The sequence below is a fragment of the Cuculus canorus genome, chromosome 1, assembly GCF_017976375.1.
Source record: "Cuculus canorus isolate bCucCan1 chromosome 1, bCucCan1.pri, whole genome shotgun sequence".
Lineage (NCBI taxonomy): Eukaryota > Metazoa > Chordata > Aves > Cuculiformes > Cuculidae > Cuculus > Cuculus canorus.
The window spans coordinates 30,801,792-30,818,505 of NC_071401.1; the positions used below are offsets into that span (position 1 = coordinate 30,801,792).

Sequence of the window (16,714 nt, forward strand, 5' to 3'; positions counted from 1 at the left end):
TCCATGCTGGTGGAGAGGGGATGATGAACAGCAGCTTGGGTACAGGGACCAAGGGTAAACCAACAGAGGGAAGATGAGGGACCTGTTGGTGTCAGGGCTCCAGCTGATGGTAGATGGTAAGTCCCATGGCTTGGTGGCATGGTTGGCCACCAATAAAAGGGGCCAACTGATTCTTTTTCTGTTCTATTCATAGGGTTTTATATCAAAGATCTGATCTGCTGCACAGTATTGGCTTGGTTTATTCAATGAAGACAAAAATGCACGAGGGCAGGAGAAAGCAGCGTTTGTTGACACAGGGCTGGATCTGCCACATCAGCTGCTTCAGCAGTAGAGGCTTTTCCCCCCGCTTTTCCTACCCACATCACTTTGCCAACACCAAACATGCAAAGTTTGAGGAAAGGACTGTTGGGTTTGCTTGGAAAACACCCAGCACAGCATAAACTATGCTGTGAGCAACACTGTTGTACAAAAGGAAGCGTGAATGCCTTGCCAGCCACTTTGAAATTCCCTTAACTTCTAAGATACAATCATTGACACATAGAATCATTTGGTTGGAAAAGACATTTGAGATCATTGAGTCCAACTGTACCTGCCCACTACTAAACCATATCCCTGAGCACCTCATCTACCTGTCTTTTAAACACCTCCAGGGATGGGGACTCAACCACACCCCTGGTCAGCCTCTGCCAGTGGAAATTTTAGGGAATTTTTCCTAATGTCCAATCTGGACCTCCCCTGGCACAACTTGAGGCCATTTCTTCTCGTTCTGTCACTTGTTACCTGTGAGAAGAGACCAACACCCACCTCGCTACAACCTCCTTTCAGGTAGTTGTAGGCAGTGATAAGGTCTTCCCTCAGCCTCCTTTTCTCCAGGCTAAAACCCTAGTTCACTCAGTTGCCTTTCGTAAGGCTTTTTCTCCAGCCCCTTCCGAAGGGCCAAATGTCTTTAAGGAGGCTCCAAGTCCCTAGGAAGCAACAGTCATACATCATTGCTTCACATCAGGCAGACGGAAGCTGCTTTCCACAGTAAAGGGAGTGGTGTTCCTTAGGTTAGTTCATTCACATCACACTGTCAAAGCCAGAGGGCAAAGAGGAGCTTCACGTTGACATTAGAGGGGACGAGCCACAAGGCTCTGGTTTATGGGCTTCTACAATACCAAGGGCCAGAAGAACAGTGTGTGGTAACGAGGGACTATGGGTAGGTGAGTCTGTGAGAAACCAGGCAACAACAGCTATCAAATACACTAATACTTTGCAATTTCTGTCACCAGCTCCCAAGTTTTCTCTTAGTAAAAGACAATGAGTTAAAATGTGTGTTACACTTGTGGCTTCTTCCCCCTCTAACAAAACTGCAAGCAAAGAGACCATTTAGTCACATGAGATCATTTGTCAGTAAAGAAAATACAAAGTTACCTTTATTATAACCATAAAGAGACATTACTTTAACAATAAGCTGTACATTCAGCACTCAGGTATACATCTGTGCCAAATAAAGCAAATCCTCTTACTGCTAAAAAAGAACAACTCTTCTTAGCAGTGCACTGCTTGTGCTTACAGGATGTTTATTGTCTCTGTATTACAGTTATCTTGACAGATGAGCCTCAGATTACAGAATAAAGCTTTACTTTTGGACCAAAATAGGAGGCAACATTTTTATTTTAAAAAATTAAAAACAGCAAGTTTCTACTCAGATAATATAAAGCATCTTAAATTAATCTTTTGAAAGTATTTACACTATTTGTAAACGTAAATATCTGAAACTGTACATGTTTAAACAAATGTTCGTTTAGCAAACAGGCTGTATAAACTGATTGCTCTTCTAATCTTTCAGCCAGCTGTCCTAGAGCTGTCTGGGTATTCTAAGAGAGAAAAAGATCCCAAGCACAAGAGTGACTACTGCAATGGTTTACCCTTCATGTCTTTTCTGTACAATATCTGTAGTAATTCAGTCATAACTGTACAGCAACCATGCAGTCCTTCTGTAAAACTTTATAAAAAACAAATATACATATATTACAGTCTATTGGACATTATTTTACAGCCTGTATTTCTACAAAAGGGAAAAGAAAGAGCAAGTTTTCTTCCTTGTTAATTCCTTTAGTTAATTTTTTAAGGAGTCTTACCATGTCTTTCGAGTACCATTTAAGTACCTCAGCACCACTGGTGCAACACTTGTCATGGTAGCTGCTTTACATCCTACCATCTTAGTTTCCAGCTATGTGATTTATAACAGGAAAATTATTAAATCAAAACACCACCAATGTGCATGGAAGTTTCTACATATTTAGAAGTACAGAACAGGTTTTATAAATAAGTTACAATTCTGCCACGTAAGTCACCACATTTTTCTTTTGCAGTGCTGCAGAACAAAGACTTGCACACCAAGACCCTCTAAAGCTGCTTGTAGTGTTTCACTGAATTAATGACCAAGCGTTTAGCATTCAGGTTTCCAAAAAAAGTGACCAATTAGTGCATACTGAATACTGTACATTGTTTAGCAGTTACCAAGTACTCAACCCCTGTTTACTATGCTGATTTGACAGGCCTGCGCATTCGGTTTCTGGCACCCTCACACCCCCCTATTAGCACTTACTCCAGTGTAGGATGGCTGTACAAGTCCAAGCCCTAGTCCCCACTTTAAATGATGCACGATACCATAGGATCTTGGGTAAGGCCAAAAAGTAACTCTAACCTAAAACTAAGCACCTGAGAACCTCAATGCTAAGCTTTGCAGTAAAGCATCTGAAAATACGCAGTTATCCTAGAAATGAGAGAAATTATATTGCACAGCTTTCCATTGCAAATCCCAAGGAACTGAGATTCTCTACATGGAGTAAGGTTAGAGCATGAAACTTTGCATGTCAGACCTCACAGCTCCCAAACACAACAGTGTAAGAAAAACAGCACATACAGTGCTTCAAGAAATGTCTCATGTGCAGGAAATGAAGTTCTCCCAACTAAGAATCACTGAATTATCTTCAAGCACGTGGTGGATTACCAGGATTTTCAGGGAAGCTAAAGAAAAAAAAATTGGAGCATGCCTGCTTAAGTCATATTGTTATATACCAATGCACTCATCTCCGAGCCTTGCAAATACCTATTACCGCTCCCACTTGATTCCCTGCACTTTATTTCCAGCGTGTCTTTGTAAGTGTGGCTTTTTATTGCACACATCAGCTTATTTAACAAAAGCAAGAAAAGTTTTTACATTAAAAAAACCATTTGGGTAAGGCAGTAACTCAGTTTCCGTAAGAGTGATCAGCAAGTGGTTTTTTTGTTTTGTTTTCTCTCCCCACTTCTCAAGCTAATGAACAGGAAGACCTTTAACAAACTGGAGTTTTTCTTTCCTTTTTTTTTTTCCTTAAACAGGGTTAAGCAGCCTCTGGATAGTTTTGATGCAGACTGGACTGCACAGTGGGATCCTTCATTCACTTCAAGCAGATGTCTTTGCATTCCCTTCACTGCTGGTATTCAGCCGAAGCTTATTTCAAGCAGCCTCACTGTTGGGCTACTTGGACATGGATAAAAGTAAGTTTACCTGAAAAATGAAAGGAAAGCCTACATTAGACAGTAGTTTCAGAATCAACGTCTCATATTTGCTCCTTGGAAGCAAATAGAGATGAATCAGCTACAAAACGACTGGCCAGAATATCCAGTCAAATGCCTACTCACAATCTTTTTAAATTCATAGAATGGTTTGGGTTGGAAGGAACCTTAAAGATCATCCAGTTCCAATCCCCCTGCCATGAGCAGGGGCACCTCCCACTAGATGAGGCCCCATCCAACCTGGCCTTGAACACCTCCAGGGATGGGGCAGCCACAGCTTCCCTGGGCAACCTGTGCCAGAGCCTCACCACTCTCATGGTGAAGAAATTCTTCCTAATGTCTAGTCTAAATCTGCCCCTCTCCAGTTTATACCCATTGCCCTTAATCCTATTACTACAAGCCTTTATGAACAGTCCCTTCCCAGCTTTCCTGTAGGCTCCTTTCAGGGGCTGTTGACTGTGCTGAGCAGTCATTTCAGAGTAGTCACCACCTACTGTGTCAAAGTTTTTAAAATGACTTCCTGCATTGTCAAGGAATTCCCAAAAAAATTTGCTCACTGGCAAAAAATGTTAACATCGATCTTGGATATCTGAAACACATTTGGGATCCTTTGCAATACTCGTTTCCCACAGATTATGATATGATTTCCCATACGCTTTAATTGGTAGGAGATGTGATGCTAAGGATTAACAACTAGAGGAAGCCATCTCCTCAAGGACACCCCCATCTCCTTCTAGTGCATCTTCCCACTCTAAGCTTCACAATACTTACCACACATCCCTGTGGCCACATTCACTGCAGGCAATGTCCTCTAATCCATAAACTAGACAATCATAACTCATCCCTGGACCACTAAGGTCAAAGTGAGGTTTTTCAAAACCTACTTGGTTTCTGTCAGAGCATCCTAATATAGAGAATCCTTAATCCAAATCATCTCTGAGACTAAAGACCTTATTATGTAGGGTTACATTTCCATAAAGATCTGCACATTTTCTCAATGTAATTTACTTCAAATGAATCCTTACAATCCTTCCTCATGCTTCCTAAATGAAAAGTTGCTGGGTTTTCTATTTGTAAAAAGCAAGATTGCCTTCACAACATGGGCTTTTTTTAAAGTGTATTCACTAGCTTTGATATCTCTCTAAAAAGACAACACCCAAAAATGGCAAGACTCTGCAATGACGTTGTACAACTCAATCCTCAGCAACATCAATCACCACCTGCAGTTTCAAAACCTCTATCAGATATTCATAAAAAAACCCAAACAAAATCCCCTTTTAGCTGAGAGCCTAGAGTTCAGATAAAGCCTTGAGTTTAATCCACCCAGGATTAAGGGGGACAATAAAAAAAGAAGTAAGGATTCTGAACACTGAAAATACTAAAAATGAAAAATTAATGTTTACAGAAACAGGTCACACGAAAAAGCAACTAATAAAAAAGAAAGCTTCAATACATTACCTGTTCCATTGAAGGACAAGCTATGATCTGGAGATCTTCATCATTGAATTCCTCCTTTAACAAAGCATGGAGTTTCTGGAACATTTGCTGAATGTTATTCTTTTAAAAAAAAGAAAGAAGAAAAAACTCACTTTAAAAAAAACACAGCACTGACCTCAAACATGAGTCAGAATAAGCGCAACACACATGGAATAATTACTGAAGTGACCAGGTAGGGAAAAGCAGTTGAGCTTTAAGAGCTCTCCTTCCAAAACAAGCCGCAAAACAGACACAAGGAACCCATGCTGGCTGTCAGATAAAACTACAGCAAAGACATGCTAAGCTGAAACACTGAGTCCTACAGACTTAAACTGGAAGCTTAAAACTCAAACTTGGTTCTTTCTGGTGGGTTTACGATGAGTCCCCAACTGAATCTATAGCATCCTCTCTGTCTCCAGAGCATCTGCCCATGCATAACAGATCAAGCTGTACTTTTCTTTATAGTAACTTTCTTTATAATATAGTAATTTTCTTTATAGTAGCTCGTATGATGCCAAGTGGGAGATGTGTAGAATGAAAGAAAAAGTTGCCTCCTGTAACGTGTGTGTTATGTAGGCTGAGTACAACGCAGAGTAGGACAGCTGTTTTCTTTTTTTCAAGCTCAACATATTATAAAACACATCATTAGATTAGTTTGGGGTTTTTTTTTTAACTATTTCATGTGTCTTTTCAACAAACTTCTCAGATCAGAGACACCAGAGTGACTGTAACTGTCTGTTCATTGTTCCATGTGCATGGTATTTGTCACATGTTTCCTCACTGGACCGCTAGCCTAGAATAACTCTACAGATACATGTATGTAATGTGGGTCTGTATAAATACACTTACATATAAGCATACATACATTTATATAGATTTATTATACATATAACCATACACAGAGAGAAATAAAAGGTGAACAATCCCACAAAATGCGTTTAATATCTTTGGCTAAAGGAAGGCCCAACACCCACAGGACAACATGCAGAAGTACATCTAGCAATACTCACCTTAACAGGCTTAAATAAAATTAATTCGGTATCTTTATTGGACAAGTATAAGGACATGCTTCGTAACGTTGACGGCAACTTTGTTTTTATTGTCTTATAAGTGGAGGAGACCAGATCGTTGATCTTTGCTGAAAGTAAAACGAAACATGCTTAATAGGCTAAGACAGCGGTCTGCTAGTTGAAATCTACACTCTGGAGGATCACCTCCTCTTTATCGGTGCTGATCATAACCACAGGGTTGAGTGAAAGGGAAAGACTACAACATGTGAGACCAAACATTTTATTTTTGGATCTACTCAAGACCTCAGCCCCTCCTTCCCTGCAGAAAATGCATCCAACCTATTTCTGCAAGTGACCACATCCTCCCAAGGTTCCTGAAGTTGCAGCCTTGCAACAACAACAAAATTCTACATATGCTTACCACTAGAAAACTCACTTTGAAAGGAAACCACTGTAGGATAAACAGTGCTAGTAAAGAGAACAGAACAAATTCTCTCTACTGACCACAGGCCACATCTGTAAGAAAAAAGGCTGCACAACTATCTGGATTTTGAATCAATCAGACAGGAACCCTCTCTCAGACAAGACCTTCTCCCCTTATTGCTAGGTATTTTAATGGCTCTACAGATCTTTGCTTAAAGGGCAGGGGAAACTCCATTCATAGGTTTAAATTACCAAAGTTAAAATACTATGTTAATACTTTTCATCAGTTTCTACCATATCTGAATTTTCTACCTACTCCTGCTTTCCAAACAAATAACAAGAAACAGCAGAAGCTCTGCTTAGATCTGCCTCTACACACATAATTATCTCCAAACAAACATTAAAAATACTCCTGAAGAAGCAGGAGATGCTAAGTAGAAGCTCAAGTTAGCCCTTGAGCAGCACTGAATTATGAATGAACATGGCTGGCTTTGCATTTTAAGAACATGATGCAAGAGAAGGTTCCAATATATTAACTGCAATAATCAGATTTCTCAGTGTCATCTAGAAGCACAACTTTGTAACGTGAATACAAAAATACCCCAGAAATATCTAAACTACTCCAAATGTTCCAACGAAGCACTGACATTCGAATTCTTAAGAAAAGGGAAAGCAAGCTGGATTCCATTTTCACACCAGTGACAAGAAAACTGAAAAGAAAGTAGGTACCAAATGTACAGACAATAAAAGCTTTAATGCAGATTCATTTCTTTCTACAAAAGCAAAAGCTTTATCTTAATGTAGTCAAATAATTCCTTAAGAACATTCTGTACGCAGTTGTGGAAATACTGCTTTCATGCAAGAACAGTCATAGCTTAAGAAATAGTCAAGTAATTCATCTGCTGTGCCAATTAAATGCATAGTCTGAAGTTTGTGAAGTTTTTTTTTTACACAGGTAAAAATGGAAGCCAGTACTTTCAAGGAAAAGATAGACAGTTCTTAGGTATTTAGAATTTTTCGAAATCAATTACAATCCCACAGTCCAAATCAACCTGGCCAGCTTTTGAGATTGCTATGTTTTAGAGGTCACGCACAAAGACAAATGACATTCTGACGTCTTGAGCCCCATACTATGCAGCTTATATAGTTCCACCAAAAACAGTGAATGGAAAGGGTTGTCTTCTTCATTTGATAGGAAGTTTACAGAAGATGTACCAATGTCGTAGATGATCAGTGGTCTTACTAGCCTACAAGCACCTCAGAGGTAAAATAACTATAAAACAAAGCAAATACCTGGCTGCGCCCAAGGTTGCTGCGAAAGGCTGTATTTGGGACCTCCTTGAGTGGCCATTGTTTTTAAAGCAGCCACCTAAAACAAATGCAACGAACAAAATTACGTTTCTTTCAGTCAAATTCACAACAAGTGACCAAGTAACAATTGTAGAAGTCTCTTAGATACTGCAGTGTGCACACTCTCCCCTGCTCTCTCTCTTCTATGCAGTGACTTAATGACACACAGGGGAAGCAGCTTGACATAAATGCAATTAAAAATTAGAATCATGATCACTTCTTGAAAGTAAAATCCAAAATACGATTAAATTTACAAAGACACTTAGGCACCTGAGAATACAAAGAAACCTCAAAAGACATTTATACTTAAGCAGGTTAGTCAAACTCCATAGATTCCCAACGCATCACTGGGATCACTTGGAGATCTACCAATCTTACTGGTTACCCATCTGTACTTTACGCATGTCACTGGCCCCTCATTCCAGCATGGCATTTATCAGTAAATTTAATACTGTAATCTTCTAAATTCTCAAAAGAAAAGCAGCTGAGATATCTGTCATTCCCATGCAGTGTTATTGACCCAGTTTCTGGGATGTCATGCTGTAAAATCACTTATACTCAGTATACAAAGATCCACATCTCTTTTCATTTTCCAGAAGCAATAGGTCCTGCATGCATGGTGTTCTCAAGATGCCTAGAAACTCGGAGCTCTAGAGCAGGTTCTAGAAAAGCGTATGGTAACAAGACATCTTTTCTTGTTCCTGTCCTCCACCATGTCTGCTTTTTCTGATCAAGTGTTATGATAAGGCTTCTGTCACAAACAGGACTTGCGAATAAAGTCTTGCTCGGACAGAACCTCACAGGTATAAAATATGCTGAAAATAAACTTAACAAACTTCACGGTCATACCTGCCTCAAGAACACACGTAACCTGACTTTGGTTTTGAAGGCTTACAAATTCTGTTAACACTGGATAAGGGTTTTCCTGCAAACAGAAAAGCTCCTGCCAACTTTCACAGACCTGTTTCAACTCAATAAAACATTAAAGGTTCTTGCTCGAAAAGCATAAGGGAAGGGTAGCTTTCAAAAACAAACTATATCATGTTCCTTTAATTCATTAGTCTCAAAAAATGCCTGGATAATTTTTATCAGAACTTAAAGGGAAACACAGCCTTATAATAGGAAATGCCATCACCTTCAGCTAACTAGACAGAACAAGCAGCTTCTTCTATACCAAACTTAAATGCTAATTCCCTTCTCCTACCAGTATTTCAATTAAGTTAATGAACATACAACATATTTGTACCTTTGTCATGAACTCCTCCAGCTGTTCTATGAACTGTTTGGTTTGCTGCTGAATAAACTGCTCACAAGCTGATTTCAGATGACGATCTACATCTTTCTTAGAGTCGATATAATGTTCTCTGATTTCTGGAGTACCCTTGAACAGAAGACAACAATTCTCTCCTTTTTATTTGCCAGAGATCACCACCCGCTTAAATGATGCAGTTTTTCTTAATGCAGTAAGACTCCGTATTACCTCCAGTAAGAATTGTATCAAGGCGTTGTTGCTGTTTAGTCTAAAAAATCTTGAAACTGCCTTAGGATTCAGGATTTTAAATGCTGCATCTGTGGATCAGAAAGTCACTCAAGCTGTAAGTCAATGGGATTCAGCTCCAGGAATTAAAAACTTCAATCATTCATTATGCATAAATAAATGGCCTAGAATGATTAGGACTATAACACAGATTCCAATACCACTAGGTGTGGATGGACGAAGTGCACATGCACAAAAGCACACAAAGCTTGATCCACTATTTTTTAATTGGATCTATGGTAAACCTGACAGTTGCACAGTCTAAACAGATAACATGAAGCTAACAAATGACTGACACCAGCTGCAGTGCTACCAGCATGCACAGTGTGTGAGCTCTTTTCCTTCTGTAATTGCATCTACAAGTGAAAGACTTTTACTATGCAGCTAAGCAGATAAGAAAGAATATGCAGGACTTAGCCCGTGTTGCCTGGGAAAACCAAGTACAGTTGCATGGAATTACTTAGAATCGGCACTCTCTTCCTCTGTGCTTCATTATTTATTTAGGACTAGACAATAAAACATCAAGTTTGATATACATTCATGTTTATAGTCTCTGAATTCACGAGCAGGAAAAGCAACAACGTCTGTTAATAACAAGGTACTGAAATTATTCCTGTAGTGTTAACAGGATGTTGTCAACCTGAAATGTATTCAAATTGAGAGATAGAAAATTATCAGTATGGTTTCAGTATAGTTTACTGTCCAAATGTCATTCATTTATCATCCCACACATCCATCTGCGCTTTTTTTTTTTTCCCATTTCAAAAGTAATTCTGTGCCCTTCTTGGTGTATAAAACAATGGGAGGGTAACAAGACATAAGGATTAAAGAAGCACTGTCAAAGGAATTAAACAAAGAGGTAATACCAGATACATAGGCATGGAGGTCCTGAATTAAGAATCTGCACTCCAACACGGTTAAAGAAGACTGCAGAGAAAGACTCATTTCATGCTCTGAATTATTTCCCAGAAACTTTGCTGATTCCAAAAAGAGCCCAAGATCTTGATTAGAAGCCTGTGAGCTAGTCAGTGTGAACGTCACCTCTCCCCACTGTATACTTCGGTTACACGAACCTTAGCATTATAGTACTTTAAAAAAAATTGCCAGAAGCACGATTTTCACCTTAAGCAGTGTTCCTTTATCTATATAGCCCAAGCTAAATCTTAAATCTATATTCAAGCAGAAAGCTTGGCCAGAACACAGTAAAATTCCTATTAGCCATGTTATTTTTCTTCTACAACTCATCTCAAACATAAAAGCCCTACTGGCCTATGCTAAACCATATTAAGAATTAAGCACAATGCACATTTTTTAAACACCAACAACAACCCCCAATATAAATAAAATTACTTACCGCTACCACCTGCAAAGCACTGGCTGGCACAAAAATTTATTCAATTGAATTAAGACGGAGAACAAACTTGTGTGTCAGCCAGGACAAGACACCAAAAGGATGTATTTGCCCTTTAACCTCCAGTCAACTAGAAACTACTCAACAGGCAGGAGGTTTCATTGATGTTCAAGTGCAACAGGTGAAATTGTTAGCGTAAGAACTGTTTGCTTCAGAGTTAAAACAGCAGCACATTAGGTGGCAGGAAAGAAACAGTACATTAGATGGCAGGCTTTCTCTTCTGGAATAGAGAAGATGTGAAACTTGACATGCTTCCAATTATTTTTCCCATTATCTTTATAACCTTAACAAGTACATGACTGTTCACTTTTATATTGAGAGGGTTTCTTCTGCATTTTACAAAGGAACCATAATACAATTTAAAAAATCATGACCAGGGCCACTACTCTCTATTATCCCTTTGTATAACAGATATAGTTGCTACATAAAACTATTCAACAATATTGCTTATAAAAGTTGCAACAGAAGAAACCCTTTCCTAAACAAAACTGCACAGAAAGGTGTAGGAAATCTTAATTCCTTCTGGGCAAGTCAACTATGTATTTTTAAGTTCACCTACTAAATGGTAGTAATGAAAGAACTTATTTTAGAGGCTCAGAGAAGGGGAAAGACCCCTGTGTGAAAAAGAAATGTAGATAACATAGCTGTTCTTCAAAAGGAGTGGATAAATAAGTTAGGTCAGCAGGAAGAAGCAGTCAAATGCATTTCATACAAAAACAAAGAAAGTTAGATACATGCTGAATTACCCTTAATAAAAGAACGGTTTCATTTTTTTTTCAGAGAAGATAAGAACAAAGCAAGAGATCAGCACAAGCATACAAGTCATTGCAAGTGAACATAAAATAAACCCAGAACTTTCTTCAGCACACTCAGGGGGGACAATTCCACCCCATTCTGTTGCCAGCAACTGTTTAGTACCTCTAGTTTTCTTAAGGTCCAGGGAAATTTCCTTAATGGTGAAATCAGTGTGGAAAGGAGCAATTTGTTCACGAAGAATCAAAAGGTGTTTTATTAAGAAAAGCTGTCCATCAACTTGGGTCTACAGCACAAGAGAAAGAACACGCATCACATGTGAAAAAAAAAAAAAATCAATTAAATTAAGAGTAAGATTCAACACCTCTACTTCTATTAGTTACTTCCTATGACAAAATTAATACTAATAATCTTACTAACAAGCTTTTTCCATTAGCCTGTAGTGCCATTAACTACACTCTGGGATACACAAATCCCACTTCCATACTGTTCCTAACACACTGCTCTGCAGAAGCAGAGTTTATTCACATTTCTTAATAGAACAGACTACACAGCCATATTAATAAATCTCCACATTAAGTACAGGTAACCATCATTTGAAAGACAGAAACTTAGTCTTCATAAGGGCCATGAATTATTTCATGTAATTCACATCATTTACAGTTGAAACACACAGTGTTCTGAAGTTTTTTTAATCATTATGGTGATTGAAAAAAAAAAGCCAAACAGTTCGTGTTTCTGTAATAACCTTGATTAATTGTACTCTTGTGCAAAGGTCTTAGCGGGCATTTTTCGCACATCATTAAATACAAAGCTCAGTTAATTTCTAAACAGTACAGCAAAGATACAGAGAATAGAACAAGGCCAAGTTCACACCACTGAGATGATCAGTTTTAGACCGCTTGTTATTTTAGCTGTGTGCTTTATACTGCATGCTGCTTTTTATCCTTGAAGTTCATGGCTCATTGAGGTAAATGGAGGAGGACTCAAGAATTCTAATATGCTTTTGCAATCTGGAAGAGAACTTGCCTTGATATAATGTTAAGTAAAACAGTAAAAAACAGAAATTTGATTTAGATCTGCAGTTTTAACAAATAGAAATGCTTACTAAAAATAAGTGGTGGAAGGGTTTTCTGAGTTTTTATCTTTTTTATTCTTGCATGCATGATTTCACCAGATAATGTTAAATTAACATGTCAATAACAAAGCGATACAGATCCTAGTCCTGGGCCAACCCTTCCAGGGTTCACTGCAGGATGAGTTTAATTCTCTGCAATACATCAAGTCAATTCTGACTCAATATACAGTGCTGGAATGGATCCTTAACTGTAGAACTCTGAATCAATTACATACAGAATAGTTTTCTGCTGATAGAAGGAAACATGGTTTGAATTTCCTTTTAAAGATACCATATTTAACAGACATTTTTCAAAGAATATCCAAAAGAAATTCTTCAAAACAGCTCTTCATTTCTAACAGCAAGTAAAGCTTTTTTCGTTACTAAACATTTACTGCTTTTACTAATCCAACAATTTCAGCCTACTAAGATTTTCCTCTTTTTTTTCTTTGATACACTTTCTGGCTGTTAGGAACTAGCCAATTACTACAGTATTTTTATTAAAGGAGCTGTGGTAGGAAGAAAGGAGGTTGAGTCCAACTACCCAAAGTAATACTTAAAGGTAAAATGACTTGATGAAACTGCAATAAATTCTGAGCAACACATCGGATCAAACCTTTTGATAATACAATTCTGAGCAGCGAATAGTTAACAAATCTTCCTAGTGAATTTAACGCTTAGAAAGATTTTTGAAAATTCAAACAATGGAGGCAGAGAAAAAGCAAAAAGAGTAACAGGTAGTGAAAACCAATATAGGGAGCAGAGAATTCTAGCAGAAATTTTTCTTCAGATATCACGTGAATTCAGTCAAGTGGGTTAGGGCGGCCAGTAAACACGATTGCTACAATTTGTATTTCACCTTTTCAGACAGGCTAGCATGTGAATCATTATCTTTGCTTTACAATACGTTAACCGTAACTAAAAGCTGCCAAATCCATTAGGTCTCTGGGGGCAGAGCAACATGATTTTCACCAAGATTTCAACAGAACTATGAATAACTGCAACATGGCTTTAGGTATACACGGGGATGGGGAGGGAAATCTGACCTTGTTTTTGCTGATGGAATCAGCAGCTCCCAGCAGTGAGTGGATGCAAGCAGATAAGGCCTCTTGCGATAATCCCTGAAACACTGCCCTCTGCAGAGAAGAGGAAATCAGACCAAAAAAAAAGTGTTAGCAAAGCTTAAGCAGAATTTGAGAGCTGTAGGTTGTGAAGGAAGTGCTTACAAACACAAAATCCTAGAGTAGTTCACTAGAAACCTGTCATCTAAATGCAGTAAACCAGGATGGAGCATTCTTATAAATAAGTTTGCTACGGCACTTACTTAAACTGGATAGAGGTACACACTCAAGAATGCCACATTCACCTGGCTTGGAATTTGCACCAGGGTAGTAACATGGTCAGTGACACCACGTGATTCACAGCTAACAGCATGAATGATGCTTACCGGGTAACCTGACTAGACACTTCATGTGTCAGGGTAACTCTCAATCTGTGCAGTTTATATTTGCAATAGACACAAGATCATTTGAGTGATCTTAACCTCAAGCAAACTCAAATTACCTCACGTTTGCACCAGATAAGTAAACAAACATGACAGCTGCCATGGTCCAGCTGACATGGACTAAGTCATTGAGCTGCAGCAACTACATCATATGGCTGAGCCACTGCAGGAGCACAGCTCACCTCCACAAGCTCTCCAACACAGTACATAACAGCCCTGACTGCCCCAAGACTCACCAGCATCACTTCATTCATTTCTTCTATCTACAGGGTGCAGGCAAGGCAGTTCTGCTAGAATACCTCAGTGAAAAAAACAATGAATCACTGTGCACGTAATACCATAACTGAACCTTGCAAGCAATGCAAAAATGACCCCTTCTCCAAAGGTCTCACTGAAAAGAAGGGCAAATACTCATTTATCTTCAATGAGATTGATATATTAAGTAATAAAGTATTAATATTTTCCTGACTCTTTTTAAACAAATGGCATCTTGGTAGCAGCTTCACGTAATGCCTATCAAAGGTTTTTGAAATGCATTAAATATGTCTAATAAAGATACAACACATACAGAAAAGCAAAAACACTTGCATTGTGTTTCTCAGAGACTTACAAGCTTTTTATGCTATTAGGTGACAGACAAAAGTCAGGCTCTAAAGGGCAAGTCTCAAAATACTTGTGAAATAAATACTGCTTTCGCTTCTGCTAAACATAAAGAGTCCTACTGTTTTAAACTTTGGAAATATCACCTACATTTTGGAAAGCGAAAAGATGTGCTACAAAAGGAGATCTGGGAATATTTCCAAAATGCAGAAGTAGTAGAGTCACCATGTTTAAGACCAGAAACATCACCTTGCCTGATACCCTGCAAAGCGCATAACAGGGAACACATTCACCCAGTAATATCAGCAATAAGATCACTCTCTACAATCAACAGAGAACTTTCTATTCTTTCTTGTCCTATTCACTCCTCAGCTTTGGTGCAATAAATATCTTGAGCTTCAGACACTGAAGTATTTCTGTAACAGCAAAAGCAACAGATGCACAAATAAATGCCTTATTTCTAATTCTACAAATAAAACAATTGTCTTGGAAATGATGACCTAAATTTGTCAGTTCATTTGTTGTATGTAAAGATAGCAGCAAAAAGATTGAGAGATAATAGAGGCCAGTAACTGTCCATTCCTAATTTACATTAAAATGTAAAAATATGTTGCTACATGCTTCATAACTTCACTTTAAAAAATTAGATGAAGAAACTTTTGCATACATCTATACATCTGTACAGTTTGGAGAGACACACTAGAGTCCTTCTGACGGTAGGATACCACATTCCATGCAGATCTGCTGGTGAAATCGTGGGCTGGTGCCTTGGATTAAGGGATTCTGCTGAACCTGTTTAAAAGTAAAATGTACAAATGAAAAACTTGCCTATCTGTCCTATCAGTTGAAGGGGACTGCAGTATTGACAGCACTTTATACTGACTCCACAGTAATAAGACATGTTTTATTGCACCCAAAGAGGTTAGGTTGCTGTTTTTTTCCCCTCTGAGCAGGTCAGTATTAGATTTCTGATGTGTATAGAGCACGTCTGTGAAAGACATGAATTCATTTTCAGGAACAATCCAGCTCAGCATTTTTTAATGAGTTGGTTTTACAGGCGGGTCTCTAATGACATCCCCCTCCACACTTAGCTCAACAGCTGCAACAATCAAACAATTAATCGGAAAAAAAGCATAAAAGAAAAAAGAAAAAAAAATTGGCTAGTGATCATGGAACTACAGAAGATGCTCAGAAACCAAAATTCCATCAATTTTACCAACATTCCAACAATTTTACTTCTGCATGTATTCTTTCTGCAGGGGATAATCCTATATAGATTAAACAACTGCAGAAAGCGTAGGGTTTAAGCATCACATTAATAACTGCAAAAATGCTAAACCAATTTTGTCATAAGGAGCTCATAGACATAAAAAGTGCTCCTCCTGGGTAACCTTTGTAATAATTTTGTATGCTCAAAATGGATTTTCACTACACCTGACAGGCAGAGGTCTTGTATTATTTTCATTTTGTCCTTAAACCCTGGGAAACTGCTGAGTCAACAGCATCAGAACTCTCATTCCAATTAGCAACCATTTAAAAAAAAGTAAAATCATTTTTAAGAAATGGAATGAACACCTGATGTGTTTATATGATCAGTGTAGAAATTGTCTTAAAATAACTCAGCAATACCTTTTTACCTTTTGCAACAATAATTTTATGTCACAAGGACTAGAAGGCCTGTTGTCAGTTTGAGTTCCCAGGCTATTTATTATTCGCTTCAGCTATTCCTGCAGGTGCTGAAATGGGGGAGAGGCACCTCCAAAGGGCAAATAATCCAAATTATCTCAGACACTTATCTTCAAATGACATCATATCAGTTACTTCCATCTCCTAAATGCAGGCAGAATTTAGAGGACTTGCAAATGTCACACACCTGGCTTGAAGCAAGATGAACTGCACTCCCAGTGGGATTTGTGGAGTCCAGCTAGAAACAGCCAGAAAGACCTTTGCAGGCCGTGCAAGCCAAAAGCAAGAAACTACGAGGTAA

General features: G+C 38.4%; 1 protein-coding gene across 3 annotated transcripts in view; it reads right to left on the reverse strand.

Moving 5' to 3' along the window:
* Window positions 1-1,372: 1,372 nt before the first annotated feature.
* COG3 (component of oligomeric golgi complex 3) overlaps window positions 1,373-16,714 on the reverse strand; it is a 33,458-nt gene continuing 18,116 nt past the window's right edge. For 2 of the 3 annotated variants that reach the window (XM_054081424.1, XM_054081418.1), the window contains 9 exons: window positions 15,395-15,519; window positions 13,670-13,759; window positions 11,672-11,792; window positions 9,286-9,374; window positions 9,052-9,186; window positions 7,749-7,824; window positions 6,033-6,160; window positions 5,005-5,103; window positions 1,373-3,538 (listed from right to left, as the gene is read on the reverse strand). In XM_054081424.1, coding sequence (XP_053937399.1) covers window positions 3,509-3,538; window positions 5,005-5,103; window positions 6,033-6,160; window positions 7,749-7,824; window positions 9,052-9,186; window positions 9,286-9,374; window positions 11,672-11,792; window positions 13,670-13,759; window positions 15,395-15,519 — 893 coding nt within the window. In that variant the 3' untranslated portion in view covers window positions 1,373-3,508. The remainder of the gene's footprint in view (window positions 3,539-5,004; window positions 5,104-6,032; window positions 6,161-7,748; window positions 7,825-9,051; window positions 9,187-9,285; window positions 9,375-11,671; window positions 11,793-13,669; window positions 13,760-15,394; window positions 15,520-16,714) is intronic. The other variant, XM_054081433.1, reaches the window with a different exon arrangement.